This window comes from Erinaceus europaeus, chromosome 19 (assembly GCF_950295315.1).
Source record: "Erinaceus europaeus chromosome 19, mEriEur2.1, whole genome shotgun sequence".
Classification (NCBI taxonomy): Eukaryota; Metazoa; Chordata; class Mammalia; order Eulipotyphla; family Erinaceidae; genus Erinaceus; species Erinaceus europaeus.
The window spans coordinates 56215530-56230596 of NC_080180.1; the positions used below are offsets into that span (position 1 = coordinate 56215530).

Here is a 15067-nt window from a genome sequence, read left to right on the forward strand (position 1 = left end):
ATGTCTTGGTTGGTCTTCTGGGAAATAGACTTTAGGTCAGAGGTATTCCTGCAGGGAGTTTTTTGGGGCAGCGGAGAGGAATGCTTTATGAGCGGTGAAGTAGTGCTGCAGGTGTCTCTCTGTCTCCCCCTTCTCTCTCAATTTTTTTTTTTCTGTCCTATCAGAGGGGAAAAAAAAATGTCTTCCAGGAATGGTGGACCCCATAGCACAGGCATCAAACACCAGTGATAACGCTTGGGGCTTAAATAAATAAACAACTTCACAGAAAAACGGTTGCATGTGTGGCTAGCTGGATCCTCTCCTTGGGAATGAGCTATCTGTTCTCTCTCTGCAGGGCATGTGGATAGACTGAAAGGTCTCTGCTGAGCCGCTCTTTGGGAAGTGCCCTGCATCTAGGGGTAGATTCTCCCGAGGATGCCCCTCTCCTGAGTGTGGGGGGGGGGGTATAGCCAGTGCAGGAGGGGGACCAGAGGGAACAACAGGAGAGCTTGACCAGGTAGGTCCTACAAGTCTGAGGGGCCAAGCCAGCTGCAGGGCTCCCCTGGGGCTCCAGGAGGCCGGTGCTGGGGCTGCATCTGCATCAAGCTCAGATCCTCTCCAGTCCCGTCCTGCTTTCTTCCCCTGGCAGCACCACAGCTCATAAAGCATTCCTCCTGCAGCTGAGGAGAGGGGGCTTGAACTCAGGCCTTTGCTCATGGTTACGTGTGCCCAGCTCCTATCAGTTTTAACTTCATACTGAGAAAAGAGACTGGGTTAGATGGAACTGGGAAATTTAAAAGCTCTCAATAAATATCATGTGGTTAAATATAGAAAAATGCTTTTAAAAGACTTCTGTCAGCTGATCCTATAACGGGTGCTGTGAATGAATATTCTATTTCCTGTCTACCTCTCCACCTCTCTGACACATTCCTTCACTATAAGTGTCCGGTTATATCTCATTGTTGCTTGCTTTTTCCATTTATACTGTCTCTTCACCCACCCCATGTATCTCACATCTGACACGTCACACCCACTACAAGTTAGCTTTCCTTCTTATTGGTTGTAACCACACCCTTTTCGAGCACCTTGTGGATGGTTGTGACAGCACACACAGCACTGCTTTTGTTTACCTGCTAACTGTTGCTCTCCCTCACTACCCTGTAAACTCTAGCAGTTGAAACCATGCTTGTTCTGTTAAGCATCAGGAACCTGGACTGCTGGAGACCAGTAAATATATGCAGAATGAGGGGGGTAGTTGAAATCCTGCAGCGAGTGGAGGGACGCTGTGATTACAGAGACTGAGACAGAGATGCACCTACCCGCCCTTGCTCTGCACAGTGTATGCATCTGTGTACACCTGTGCTTATTGTCTAGGCTCTTGAAATAAAGCCATATAATAACTGGGAGTTGATACATTCTTAGAAAATCTCTATTAATAAACATTTCATTTGAACCATAGAATAAGCCATGTGTCTCAGCTGTCCAACGATGTTTTATGTGTAGGGTTATATAAGCTATATGATTTGCAATACCCAGTAGTTTATACGTGTGACAAAAGTCTTGTAAATCAACGTTTCCCCAATGAAGTGATATGACAGGTAAGCAACCAGGAAGGTGCTAGCCTACATGAGGTCCTGGGTCTGACCCCACACAAGGCAGTTTTAAAAAGTGAATGACTATGATAGTTCTTCTTTTCTGACAAACCCCTTTAAAATAGCCAAATGTTTGTGACAAATATTTATTCTATGCATTACATTTGAGTGATTAGGAAGTAACTACTAATGAAATGCAGATTCTACCTTCTTTGAAAAGTGTTTTTCAAAACAGTACTGTAAGCCCCACTTTTGGGGCAAATTAATAATGGAAATATTTATATCTCATGCTTTCTCTACCCTCTCATTAGTGATCTGCTACATAGTTGGATTGGATTGTTCTATTTAACAGACCTCAAATGGGGGAATCAGGCAGTGGCACACCCAGTTGAGTGCATGAGTTACTATGCTCAAGGACCCAGGTTGAAGACCCCAGTCCCCACCTGTGGGGGGAAGAAGCTTCCTGAGTGGTGAAGCAGTGCAGCAGATGTCTCTATCCCTCTCTGTCTCTCCTTTCCTCTCAATTTCTCCCTGTCTTTATCCAGTAAATAAATTAATTAAACATTTTAAAAGTAGGCATCAGCTGAAGTGGAGCCCAGTTATTAATGCTGGTAAAAATGTTACGCTTACGACATTAAATCACCCATGAACTGTTCCCATCGCTTCCTCGACAGGTGAACTGTGTTGTGATAAAAATGTCACGAAAGGGAGTAGGGCGGTAGCACAGCAGCTTAAGCGCAAGTGGTACAAAGCGCAAGGACCGGTGTAGGGACCCGGGTTTGAGCCCCTGGTTCCCCACCTGCAGGGGAGTCGCTTCACAGGCGGTGAAGCAGGTCTCAGGTATCTGTCTTTCTCTCCCCCTCTCTGTCTTCCCCTCCTCTCTCCATTTCTCTCTGTCCTATCCAACAACAACTAATCAATAACTATAACAATAAAACAACAAGGGCAACAAAAGGGAATAAATGAATATTTTTTTTTAAATGTCACCAGGTGGGAACTTGGAGATAAGAACAGCCGTTATTTGTCATGCACAGGCCCTGATTATAAAGCACTTTGTATGTATTTAATTAATTAGTCCTCACCACAAGTACTATTATATCTGTTTTACAGCTGAGGAGCGGGGATGTTAAGGAATTTTCCCAGACTGTAGGCTAAGGAGTACAGCCAGGATCCAAAGCCAGGCTCATTGTGACTTGAGTTTGTTCCCTGAACCCCAATGCCTTGGTTCCCCGGGTGACCCAGGTCATATCCTGCTCACTTAACCCACTAGCTAGTTGGCCTGTCAGGCAGTCTCGGGCTCCCAGACTCCACTTTCAGCTGTAAGGTGAACAGGCTGGCAACTGTGTGACCTTTCTCTTGAGAATAAAATGGGATGATGGTGGGGAAGAATTTCAAGAAAGTTAAATAGATGGTAGGTGAATGTTGTCTCCATTTATTCTTTTGTTTTATGTGTATATTTATAAAGAACTCAGTATTTCTGAACCTACTCAATATTTAATAGAAAGTATTTTTAAAGAAAAACATTAAATAAATTAGATTTGATTTCATATCCTCAACTATCCATTTCAACAGGCTATTAATGAAGAAACAAAACACTTTATGAAAATATATGGATTCAGGGGGATAGAGGATAAGAGTTGAGGGAGTGATCTAAAACCGTCTGGAAGAAAGATAAATTCTAAGATCCAGACATAACATGAAAAATGATTCACCATACAGCCCCATTCAAAAAGCCATTTATAAGCGTAAAGTCAGCGTAGAAAGTAAAAGTAAGAGACTGCCCTGCAGGGGTAGGGGTCGGTGAGGGGGGGATTGAGGGAAACTGAAGTGCTGGTCATGCCGTTCTCAGGTGCCTCTGCCAACCTGTTTACCCAAGAGGTGCCACTGTCCCATGAGTCCAGCTTGCGGGTCACGATATTGACATCTGGTTCTATTTATTAAAAAGTACATGGATTCAAATGAAAATTTCCCTTCCACCTGGTGCTTAATTGAAAATAAAGAAAATTAAAACATAGGTGAGACAGTCAAATAAAAAGCTTCCTGTGGGGGAGACGTTCTTTTCCTTCTCTCTCTGTAGATGAAAATACTTTAATGTCCCCTCACTTCCATTCAGCCCCCAAACTTCTCTGAGTAACAGGGGCAAAGGATTCATGCAGACTCCAAAGAAAGATGCAGGTATCTGCCTGTGAGAAAGCCTTTCCCCACCTCACATCCCACCTGAACTTCTTTTTCCCCCAAGAGCAAACTCTGGGGCACCAATGTCATTTCTCTCTCTCACTAGCAAAACTGGGTTTCCTTTAAGGTTTTTTAAATTAATTAATTAATTTATTTATTTATTTTTCCCTTTAGCTGCCCTTATTGCTTTTTTATTGTTGTTGTAGTTATTATTGTTGTTGTTATTGATGTCATCGTTAGATAGGACAGAGAGAAATGGAGAGAAGAGAGGAAGACAGAGGACAGAGAGGGGAGAGAAAGACAGACACCTGCAGGCCTGCTTCATTGCCTGTAAAGTGACTCCTCTGCAGGTGGGGAGCCGGGGCCTCGAACCAGGATCCTTATACCAGTTCTTGAGCTTTGTGCCATGTGCGCTTAACCCGCTGCGCTACCACCCAACTCCCTCCTTTAAGGTTATTAAACATTTCAGTAAGTCAGAGAGTCTGAAGATGACATGGATTCTTTCCAATGGAAAATGATTCTGTCAAAGAAAATGACATATAATTTTGTAAAGCTGTTTAATTTCCAGTAAAACAAAATAAAAGGTCCTATAAACGTCAGTGGCTGAACTCCAGGCAGGAGGTATATAGCACATCTTCGAGGTAGATCAACACAGCTTAGCCCAGTAGCTCAGGAAATATCTTAACACTGCTCCAGATGCAGGGACCCACCCTGCTACTTGGTGAATTTGCTCTTAGAGGAAGGATGGAAAAGCCCTCCCGAGCCTTGCAAGGTATAGAGAATGGCCTAATGAGAAAACAGTGATCACTGGGAACAGGGAAAGACACTGTGTTGTCCCCTGGGCTTAGTGTGAGTCTCTCTGCAGCTCCCAGCTTTGTAGTGCTTTTTCTGGAGACTGAGGATCTAGCCTCAAAGTACTGTTGTTTTCAGGAGAAAGGCATGTGGCCTGAGAGGCTGCAGGGCCCAAGACCTTCTGGTTTTTGTTTGTTTACTTTTATCATTTTGTTGGGGGAGATTAATGGTTTACAGTACTGTTGTTGACACATGGGTACAATTGCTCATGTCCCCATGATAGGCATCTGCAAAACTCTCACCCCCACCTGGGGCCCTTTTCCAGCTTCATGACCAAGACTTGCCCTGGTGAGAGAGCTAGTATCCCGACTCTCTGTTGCTGTGTATCCAGAGTCAAGACGTGGCTTGTAAAGATGATGAATGGTTGAAGGTTTGTCTTGGCATTTAAAATGAATTTGATTTCTACTTCAGTTGTCTTTATTTTGTGTGGGGGTAGATATTAGTAGGAGACACTATGCCTTTTGGAATTTGAATCATACATGTTCTGTAACCCATTGCAAAGAAAGGGAACGTGGGTGTTTTTAGCCACAGACTATGAAAATGAGGTGGGAGGGCAGCGTGAACTTCAGTCAGTCTGTGCCACATCTGTTGGCTTTGTTTCCTAGGAGTTGAGTTGTATTAAGTGTGGGGAAACTATCAGGTTCATGCTACTAAACAATCGATCATGAAATGATCTTTTAAAGGAAATCTCTCAACTCCTAATAAGTGACCCCCCTACACACACACGGGTGACATTGCTGAACATGGAACTATCTGGGTACCTTGAACACTTTCCTCAAAACTGGGCTTGGATACATCAGTCTGTGTGCCACATAGGTCTCTCCTCACTTCACCCCTTCTTAACTTTAAAGCAGGGGGCTGGGTGGTGGCACACTTAGGTGAGCACTTATGTCACCATGTGCAAGGACCCGGGTTCAAGCCTCCAGTCCCTACTTGTGAGGGGGGAACTCATGAGTGGTGAAACAGTGCTGCAGGTGTCTCTCTTGTGCTCTCTCTCTCTTTCCCTCTCTCTCTCTCTCTTTCTCTCTCTCTCTCTCCCATGTTCACTGCAGATTCTCTGTCTCTATCCAGTAAATAAGTAAACTATTTTAAAAAGAAGAAAGACATGGTCACTAGAGCAGTTACTCTGACTTGAGATCAGATCTATAAGTGACAGTTTGCTAACACATCCAGCTTTGACTTCCATTCCAAGACCTACTTTTTAAAACCCACGTTTCTCTTTCTTTTAACACTTTCTCTCCTCCATTCCCACCCCATCCAGCCTTCAAAGTCTTGCAACTGGCTAGTTTTCCAGTAGGACTTCTATGTATGTATTTAAAGAGCAAACGTGTTATCAAGGCTCGAGATGAATCTAGAAAACACATATTATATATATTGTTTGAAAGAGAGAAATAGAAAGATAAGAGAGAAAGTGGTAAAGAGATACCTGCTGTCCTGCTTGACCACTTGTGAAGTTTACCCCCACCCCACAAGTGGGGACTGGAGTCTTGAACCCAGGTCCTTGTGCACAGTAATGTGCGTGCTCAATCAGGTGCACCACCACCCACCCCTGCTCCAGGGCTTCCTTTTTGAAAGCTGTTATTTCATTCACTGAGTCCTTGAGAACGGCCGAGGTTGAGCCTACAGCCATTTGTTCAAAGGTTCCATGGAGAGTCACTTATTTTGCTGGAGTATCTGGGAAGATACACTGTGCTGCAAATGAAGCCTTCTGATGCCAGACTAGAAGGTGACAGGACCCTATCAGCTTTGTCAAGAAAAGGCCCCTGACCTCATTACTGCCAGTGGAGCATAGTAATTCAGCCTGTTGTGAAATCTCATGTCCAATTATGTGGGATAATGAGTGACTCAAGATTAAATATGTCTCCACTACAGTCCTTATTATAAGGCTTGTTCAGCTTCTTTCTGGAGTGAAAGGTTGGATAGAGAGAGAGGTTCACTTTCGTATCCAAATGGAAGTTACCACCAATAGTCGGTCAGGCTGCTCTGATTTTGAGAGGCCCTTGTGATGTGAAGATGAGAAAGGATTGCTATATAGCTTGATAGTTCACTGCCCCTGTGACAGGGAAGTTAGGACAAGTTTATTTATTTTTGAGTGTTAATTCTGAAATTCTAAACACACACGCACACACCTCTAGATATTCAGAGTCTGAATTATTTAAACTCCCACAACACATGCACTTCTGCTTTTCAAGCATGAGTTATAATTTAATTAAAAACTTCTGGTGCGTTGCTTGCATTTTTAAATATTCATATGTTTCATGGATCACTTTTGATTATCTACTGTCTTGAAATTCTTGAAGACGTCAGATTTTTAAGATTCCCAAAGTTGTACTTGGAATTGTCTGCTGAGGCAAAGGGGACTGTGATAATTACACTCATTCATTAGGATCAGCAGAGGAGATAAACTTTGGGGAGGCTTAATGGGCCCATCTTCGTGACAGGTAGCAAAGAACATTTGGCATGATTAAGGATGGATTTGAATGCAGCTGAAAATCCACTGTCATTATGGACACCAGTGGAAGTTGTCCTACAAATCTTTAGTCCCTCAGAAGAAGAAGGGCATGGGGCACAGGGGGACTTTGAAATCCTCTGTGGAATCAACCAAATTACTCTCTCTCTCCTTTCTGTCTTGCCGCTGTCAGAAGCACTTTGCCACGCCTGGTTCCACGGCCCACTTTTTCTGAAAAGAGGCAACCTGTTGATCTCTGCGTTTCAGATCGTCCGGAGGTACATCAAGGACTGGCTGGAGAGGAAGAAGCCACCCTTTGGCGCTGTCAGCAGTTGTGTGCTTCTCATGATCATCTACACCACGTTCTGTGACACCTTCTCGAACCCAAACATCGACCTGGACACCTTCAGCCTTATCCTCATACTCTTCATAAGTAAGTTGGGAAATGAGGCCACCTTGCTCCCCTCTCCTCAGCCTCCAGAGCAAAAAGTGACAACATGTGTTTTCTAGATTCATTTAGAGCCTTGATTTGATTTGTAGAAATACTTCATCTCTTGTTACAAGCTCGGGGACTTTATCATACCTGTCTGCTCTTTAAAAAACTATCAGGTGAATTAATAAGGACCCACAAGAGCGTGGGATAAGAGGGGTACAATTCCATATAATTCCACCACCAGAGTTCTATAGAACCCCCCCCCACACACACACACACATGTGCACCTTCATTGGAAGCTATCCTACTCTTTATCCCCCTGGGAGTATGGACCCAGGATCATTATCGGGTGCAAAAGGTGGGAGGTCTGACTTCTATAATTGCTTCTCCCCTGGATATGGGCATTGGCAGATCAAGCTATACGCCCAACCTGTTTCTGTCTTTCCCTAGTGGGGCAGGTCTCTGGGTAGGAGGGGTTCCAGGACTACATTGGTGAGGCCATCTGGCCAGGGTATTCAAGTTGGCATCACAGTAGCATCTGCAACTTGGTGGCAGAAAAACCTTAAGATACAAAGCCAAACAAATTGTTTAGTAATCAGGAACCTAAAGGTAAGAATATAGCAAATGAGACTGGGGGTCTTCATGTTGGAAAGAGCTAGGAAGTCTATTTTAGGTCTGTTCTAAGGGGCCCATGGCTTTACTAATTTTTGCCTGAGCCCAACAGCTAACATGCAGGTGGTCTGAAAGTATTGTCTGGGAAAACAGTGTCAGAGTTTGGAATAGGACTGGAAAGCTGGATCAGGGCAAAGAGTAGCTCCCAAATATGGGAAAAGGATATGAATACTGTTACTGTAAACCCCACTGATCAGACCTAGGACCCATGTCTCTTATCCCACAGTCTTGTCACTCATTATTAAATCACAATAGTCAATGCCAAGTAAAAGAAGTCATGATATCTGCCAGATTTAAAAGTTGAATTGAAAACTTTTTTGCCAGGCAATTTTATTACAACTTTAAGCTGACCTGAGTCTTTAATGTGAGCTAAAAGTAGGACTTAACCGTATTCAGTATGGGTATTTTATAAGCATTTTTGCCTGCATTGGCTGGAATCTGAATATCTACATCATCTTTTGATTAAAATGTGCCCAAACTAATCCTTATTTTTTATTTAATTTTTTATTTATAAAAAGTAAACATTGATTAAACCATAGGATAAGAGGAGTACAACTTCACATAATTCCCACCACCAGAACTCTGTATCCCATCCCTTCCTCTAATAGCTTTCCTATTCTTTATCCCTCTGGGAGTATGGACCCAAGATCATTGTGGGATGCAGAAGATGGAAGGTCTGGCTTCTGTAATTGCTTCCCCGCTGAACATGGGCGTTGACTGGTCGATTCATACTCCCAGCCTGCCTCTCTCTTTCCCTAGTAGGGTGGGGCTCTGGGGAAGTGGAGCTCCAGGACACATTGGTGGGGTTGTCTGTCCAGGGAAGTCTGGTCAGCATCATGCTATCGTCTGGAACCTGGTGGTTGAAAAGAGAGTTAACATACAAAGCCAAACAAATTGTTGACCAGTCATGGACCTAAAGGCTGGAATAGTGCAGATGAAGAGTTGGGGGGAGGGCGGTCTTCTGTTTATAGATAGCTAGTAGGCATTTTTAGTTATATTACAAAGGGCCTGTGGCTTATACTAGTGTTAGTAATACTTATTTTTAGGAGCAACAGGTCATCACATGACTGCCAAGGTTCAAAAAAAATTTAAATTAAAAAATAAATAAAACCCATTTGTTCTATTTTTAAAAATGTTTCATTTATTGTAATGAGAAACAGACAGAGACCAATCAGAATACTACTCAGTTCTGGTTTATGGTGGTGCTGGGGATTGGACCTGGGACCTCAGAGCCTCAGACAGAAGAGTCTTTTGCAGAACCATTATGCTGTCATCCCTACCCCCTTTGGTTTTATAACACAGAAGACCAAATTGCTAGTTCTACTATCAAAGAATCTTTTATTATTGAAATCAGCAGGAGATATTACAAAATATATATTATATACTCTCAACACATGCTGTTTGCTATAAAAACAAAATATAAACCTGCTCTATCCAAACTGTCTTAGATAACAAAAGATTTGTTTGTTTGTTTTTTGCCTTCAGGGTTATTGCTGGGGCTTGGTGCTGGTACTACAAATCTGAATCTCTGAATCCACCACTCACAGCAGTCATTTTACCCCCTTCTTTTCCCCCCTATCTTATTGGATAAGACAGAAAGAAATTGAAAGTGGAAGAAGAATCGAAGAGGGAGAAAGCTAGACACCTACAGATCTGCTCCCAGGGGAGCAGGGGCTCAGACGTGGGTCCTTGCACAGGTCCTTGTGCTTAGTACTATATGCACATAACCAGGTGTACCATCCAGATAACACAATCTAATCCAAGAAATTGTTGGCTTTCCCTAGTGGTAGCTATCACAGTATATGTCTGGGTATGTCTTCAGTAAGGACAGGCTGAGTCCCACTGACTTGGTTTGTTTGACCTTCTACTTGGGTTTCTGAAAGTTTCAGATAAATCTAAGCATAGCAGTGAATATGCCCCACAGGCTACCTCTAAACTGCTAACTTAAAATCTTTTTTTTCCCTAGTATTTTCAATTCAGCTGAGTTTTATGCTTTTAACTTTCATCTTTTCAACAAGGTAAGTGGTTTTTCCTCTCTTGTTATAAGTTTCCTTAATAAACTGTGAACTGTGGTACCCACATGCCAGAGGGCTCCCTGAGCTGTGGTGGTCACATGTCAGAGTGCTCCCTGAGCTGTGGTGGTCACATGTCAGAGTGCTCCCTGAGCTGTGGTGGTCACATGTCAGAGTGCTCCCTGAGCTGTGGTGGTCACATGTCAGAGTGCTCCCTGAGCTGTGGTGGTCACATGTCAGAGTGCTCCCTGAGCTGTGGTGGTCACATGTCAGAGTGCTCCCTGAGCTGTGGTGGGCACATGTCAGAGTGCTCCCTGAGCTGTGGTGGTCACATGTCAGAGTGCTCCCTGAGCTGTGGTGGTCACATGTCAGAGTGCTCCCTGAGCTGTGGTGGTCACATGTCAGAGTGCTCCCTGAGCTGTGGTGCTCCCTGAGCTGTGATGCTCACTTGCCAGAGTGCTCCCTGAGCTGTGGTGCTCACTTGCCAGAGTGCTCCCTGAGCTGTGGTGCTCACATGTCACAGTGCTCTACACTTGGTTTCTGTGCCACTAAACCACCCAGCTTGTCTCCTGTCTCCACGAGCACTCCATCCTGCTTCTGTACCCCTCAACCTATGGGTATCACATTGGCCTTTTTCTCATCCTGGGCTTAGAGTGTCTCCTCCACTGTGCCAGCTCCAGCTGCTGTTTGGATCGCTCACCCAACTTCACCTGGCTCCAGATACGCAGGCTGTTCAGAGTTGGTTTCTAATGGGATTGCCATGTATAGGATTATTTAAGCAAGAATTTTTTTTTTTTTAAGTTTCTTGGTCTGTGATGGTTTTTCTTTTCCCCAAGTCACTTTGTGGTTCAGGCTGTGGTTCAGAGATCTTCTCTGTCATCTTCACTTCTGTTTCCATGTGCTCAGTTATGCCATTTTTCTCTTATGTGTTTTCACTGTTTTCGAGAACCCAAGCTGCTGATCATAGCCCTCTCATGCAAACACCTTCTTCAGTGGTTACCAAGTGCCTTGCAGAACAGAGTTTGTGTGGGGAACAGGGGTGGAGCGTGGGGTCAACGACAAGACCCTGCGGCCTATTCACATTTTCATTCTGACTTACTTGGACTCGCCCATGTTTAAATTAGACTTGATGATCTTTCTTCATCTTTCCTGTTCTTAAAGTCTCACCTGTAGGGGAGACTTCTCCCCCCAGGATTATGCATTCAGCAGGCGTTGCTGAAGCCTTGGATGCGAGAAGTTTCCATAGCAAGTACCACCAGACAGACAGCTTTCCCATCCTGTCTGAAGGTGTGGACACACTGGCATGCTGGGGGCTGTGTCCTCTGACTGGTGCCAGAGACAGAGGCGAGCCCCAAGATAGTGAGAGAGCCAGGCTTCATGGAGGAGGCGGGCTCTGCCTTCAATTACCAGAGATGCTTAGTTATTCAGCAAACAGAGTCGCAGTGAGGGGCTTCTTGGGGGAAAGAAGAATCAATAATGCAAATGTGAGGGCAAAGACACAAGACATGTAGAGACAGTAGGAATAAAGGAATACTAGTCAATAGTTACTAGAGAGGGAAGCTCAGGCCTAGACCTACCCCAGGTGATGGCATCAGCCGCCTCAAGGGACCAGGCCCAAGTGGCAGAGGGTTCAGGCCCCACCTCAGGCCCCTGGCACTCAGAACACTCGCTAAAGCACTAGGCTGATTGTAAACAGTCAATAAAGGTTTATTGATTGATGTAATTGCAAGCATTTTTCCCCCAAGCTTGTGGTCGTGATTGATGAAGTAAGAGTAAAGCCCGGAGCCATTAAGTCACAGAAAAAATATGACTTAATTGGGTCAGTATGAGAGCTGGAGCAATCCTAAAGTCCTTTCTTGTTAATAGCCAGTTATGGCAAACATGGAAAGTTGGCTGGTTCTCCCTGGCCGGGCTGGCTGGTCCTGGCAGCAGAAGTTACAGTCACCTCCACTCATCCCCGTGGGCAGGTGGGGTGCAGAGATCCTGAGAAGCAGGGAGCAGCTGCTGCTGGGGGTGCTAGAGCGAGGGGCTGTGGCACAGCTGGGTAAACTGGAAGCAAGCCTTTCTGGGCTGGAATAGACTAGTGCTCAGGGGTCCTGTGCTCTGAAGACCCTTCTGTTCTGCCTTCTAGAAGCTCTGCATGTTTTGTACATGTTTGATGCACTGTCATACGTGCACATTCTTTGGTAGGCATGGATTCTGGGTCCCAGGAAGTGCCTTACTGGGTAGAGTGCATGGCTTCCATGCATGAGTACCTTGGTTCCATCCCAGGCACTACATGAGAACACTGTGAATGACGTGGGAGAGCGCCATAGATGGTGGAGTGGTGCAGAGGTGATTCAGTGGGTCTGGGTCTGTGTGAGGCTTTCACACTAAAATAAAGAAGCAGGGGGCAGGGTGGCAGGGGCAGGGCACACCTGGTTAAGTGCACATATCGCCATGCCCAAAGACCAGGGTTTGAGCCTCCTCTCTCCACCTTCAGGGGTGGGGAGGGAGCTTCACAAGTGGTGAAGCATGTCTGCAGGTCTCTCTCTCTCTCTCTCTCTCTCCCTCCCTCCCTCCCCCATCTTCTCTCCTCTCAATTTCCCTGTCTTGTCAAATAAAATAGAAAAAAATGTGGCTACCAGGAGTGGTGGACTCATAGTGCTGGTACCAAGCATTAACCCTGCTGGCAAATAAATAAATAAGTAAATATGCATAGTAAAGCAACAGTCCTTCTCCTGGACAATGATTGTATAGCCCAAAATATTCCATTAAAATCTAGGAATTTTGTTGTTTTTGATAGAGACAGAGAGGTAGAAAGGCAGAGAAGGAGAGGGAGAGGGAGAGGGAGAGAGAGAGAGAGAGAGAGAGAGAGAGAGAGGGAGAAAGACTACAGCACTGGAGCTCCCTTCAGCAGAGGGGACCCGGCTTGAACCTGGGTCGTGCATGCAGCACAGCACAGCACAGCAGTGCTCTATCCAAGTGAGGTATTTCACTGCACCCTCCCCCAAAATTGGGTGCTTTTTAACTGGACTAAATCTAGATTTGGGTTTTTTTTAGGGGGTGTATTTTTAATTTTTTCTTTCATTAATTCTCTCTCTCTCTTTTTTTTTTTTTTTTGCCTCCAGGGTTATTGCTGGGTCTCAGTGCCTGCACCATGAATCCACTGCTCCTGGAGACCATTTTTTTCCTCCTTTTGTTGCCCCTGTTGTTGTAGCCTTGTTGTAGTTATTATTGTTGTTGTTGATATCATTGTTGTTGGGTAGGACAGAAAGAAATGGAGAGAGGAGGGGAAGACAGAGAGGGGGAGAGAAAGACAGACACCTGCAGACCTGCTTCACCGCCTGTGAAGCAAATCCCCTGCAGGTGGGGAGCCGGGGGCTTGAACTGGGATCCCTACGCCGATCAAACCAAGAGTCATCCACCCAGCTTAAATCCATTAGCTTCTACTCTGAGTTTTATTTTCTTTTTCTGCTTCCTGTTCCTGCCTTCTTAAAGTTAGTGAAGTTGGTTTGTGGGGGGTTTTTTTCTTCTACATTTTTCTTACCAATCACTAAATCCAAAGTCAATCCAGTTACTGAGACAAAAAATGTCAGCGTGGAGATCAGTCTGTCTTATTTTTTGGACTGCATGCTACTGGAAGTTTAGCATAAGTCAGAGAAGACCCAGTCCAGGAAATTCCACTTGCCTGTAGTACTTTCCCTTGGTTAGCATTTCTGAGAGTTAATGACACTTCTTATCGCCATTTTAGTATCTAGCATGTGATGCTACTTTGAATATTTCAAATACACCTGAGAGTTACTCTTTTGTCTACTGCTTTATCTACTATAGGCTAATGCCAGGATGAAAGGCCCCAGCCCTAGAATTAGCTAGACTTTCAATGCAACCTTAAAATTTGGTAAAAATGGTGATAGTAGTTATAGCTACCTGATAGGGCCATTGGAGAACGGAATAATGGGTATGCAAAGCCTTCAGCAAACACCTAATGTGCAGTAAGGACTTTAGTTGTTCATTACTGTGGATTATTACATAGTCATGTATGTTACTTCACAAGCTAGTGACTGAAGAAATGGAATGAGCATTTCTAGTTTTATACTGCATCCTTTGACAGATTCCTTTTTTTAATATTTTATTTATTTTATTTTTTGTTGCTCTTGTTGTTTTTATCATTGTTGTGGTTATTATTATTGTTGTTATTGATGCATTGTTGCCGAATAGGACAGAGAGAAATGGAGAGAGGAGGGGAAGACAGAGGGGGAGAGAAAGACAGACACCTGCAGACCTGCTTCACCGCTTGTGAAGTGATTCCCCTGCAGATGGGGAACCCAGGGCTTGAACCAGTATCCTTATGCCAGCCAGTCCTTGCACTTTGCACCACCTGCATGCACTTAACCCACTGTGCTACCACCCGACCCCCCCCCCAGCAAATTCCTTTTTTAAAAAAATATTTATTTATTTATTTGATAGGACAAAGAGAAACTTTGAAGCACAACTTCACCCCTCCTAAAGCTTCCCTCCTGCAGGTGGAGATCAGGTGTTTGAACCCTGGTCCTTGCTCTTGGTCCTGCACCACTTCCCAGTGGCCCTTTTGACAGCGTTGGACACAGCAGCCACAAAAAGGAGAGTGATTCCTCAAACCAAGAGTCACCCACCCATAGTGACCTCAGCTTTCTGCAGCTCTGAAAGCTGTCAGGAAAAAAGCAAACAAATAACAACAAAAGCAACCCAGTCAATGTCGAATAGACAAAGAAAACCAGTAGTTGGGAGCCATAAAATTATATGACGGCTTCGTGGGCTGCTGACTGGAGTGCTAGTAACCCAGAGAGTGACAAGGAAACCCTTGAGAAGGGAGACAGTAAAGGTGCACATCTCTGTGCAGGTCTGCAGTCCTGGGGGTACATTCTCAACCGGCTCTGAACTC

General features: G+C 44.6%; 1 protein-coding gene across 5 annotated transcripts in view; it reads left to right on the forward strand.

Annotated features, from left to right (window-relative positions):
- SLC10A7 (solute carrier family 10 member 7) overlaps window positions 1–15067 on the forward strand; it is a 227014-nt gene that overhangs the window by 185454 nt on the left and 26493 nt on the right. For 4 of the 5 annotated variants that reach the window (XM_007528206.3, XM_060178976.1, XM_016190358.2 and 1 more), the window contains 2 exons: window positions 7315–7480; window positions 10119–10170. In XM_007528206.3, the coding sequence (XP_007528268.1) occupies window positions 7315–7480; window positions 10119–10170 (218 nt within the window). Of the gene's footprint in view, window positions 1–7240; window positions 7481–10118; window positions 10171–15067 lie in introns of those variants that run through there. The other variant, XM_060178977.1, reaches the window with a different exon arrangement.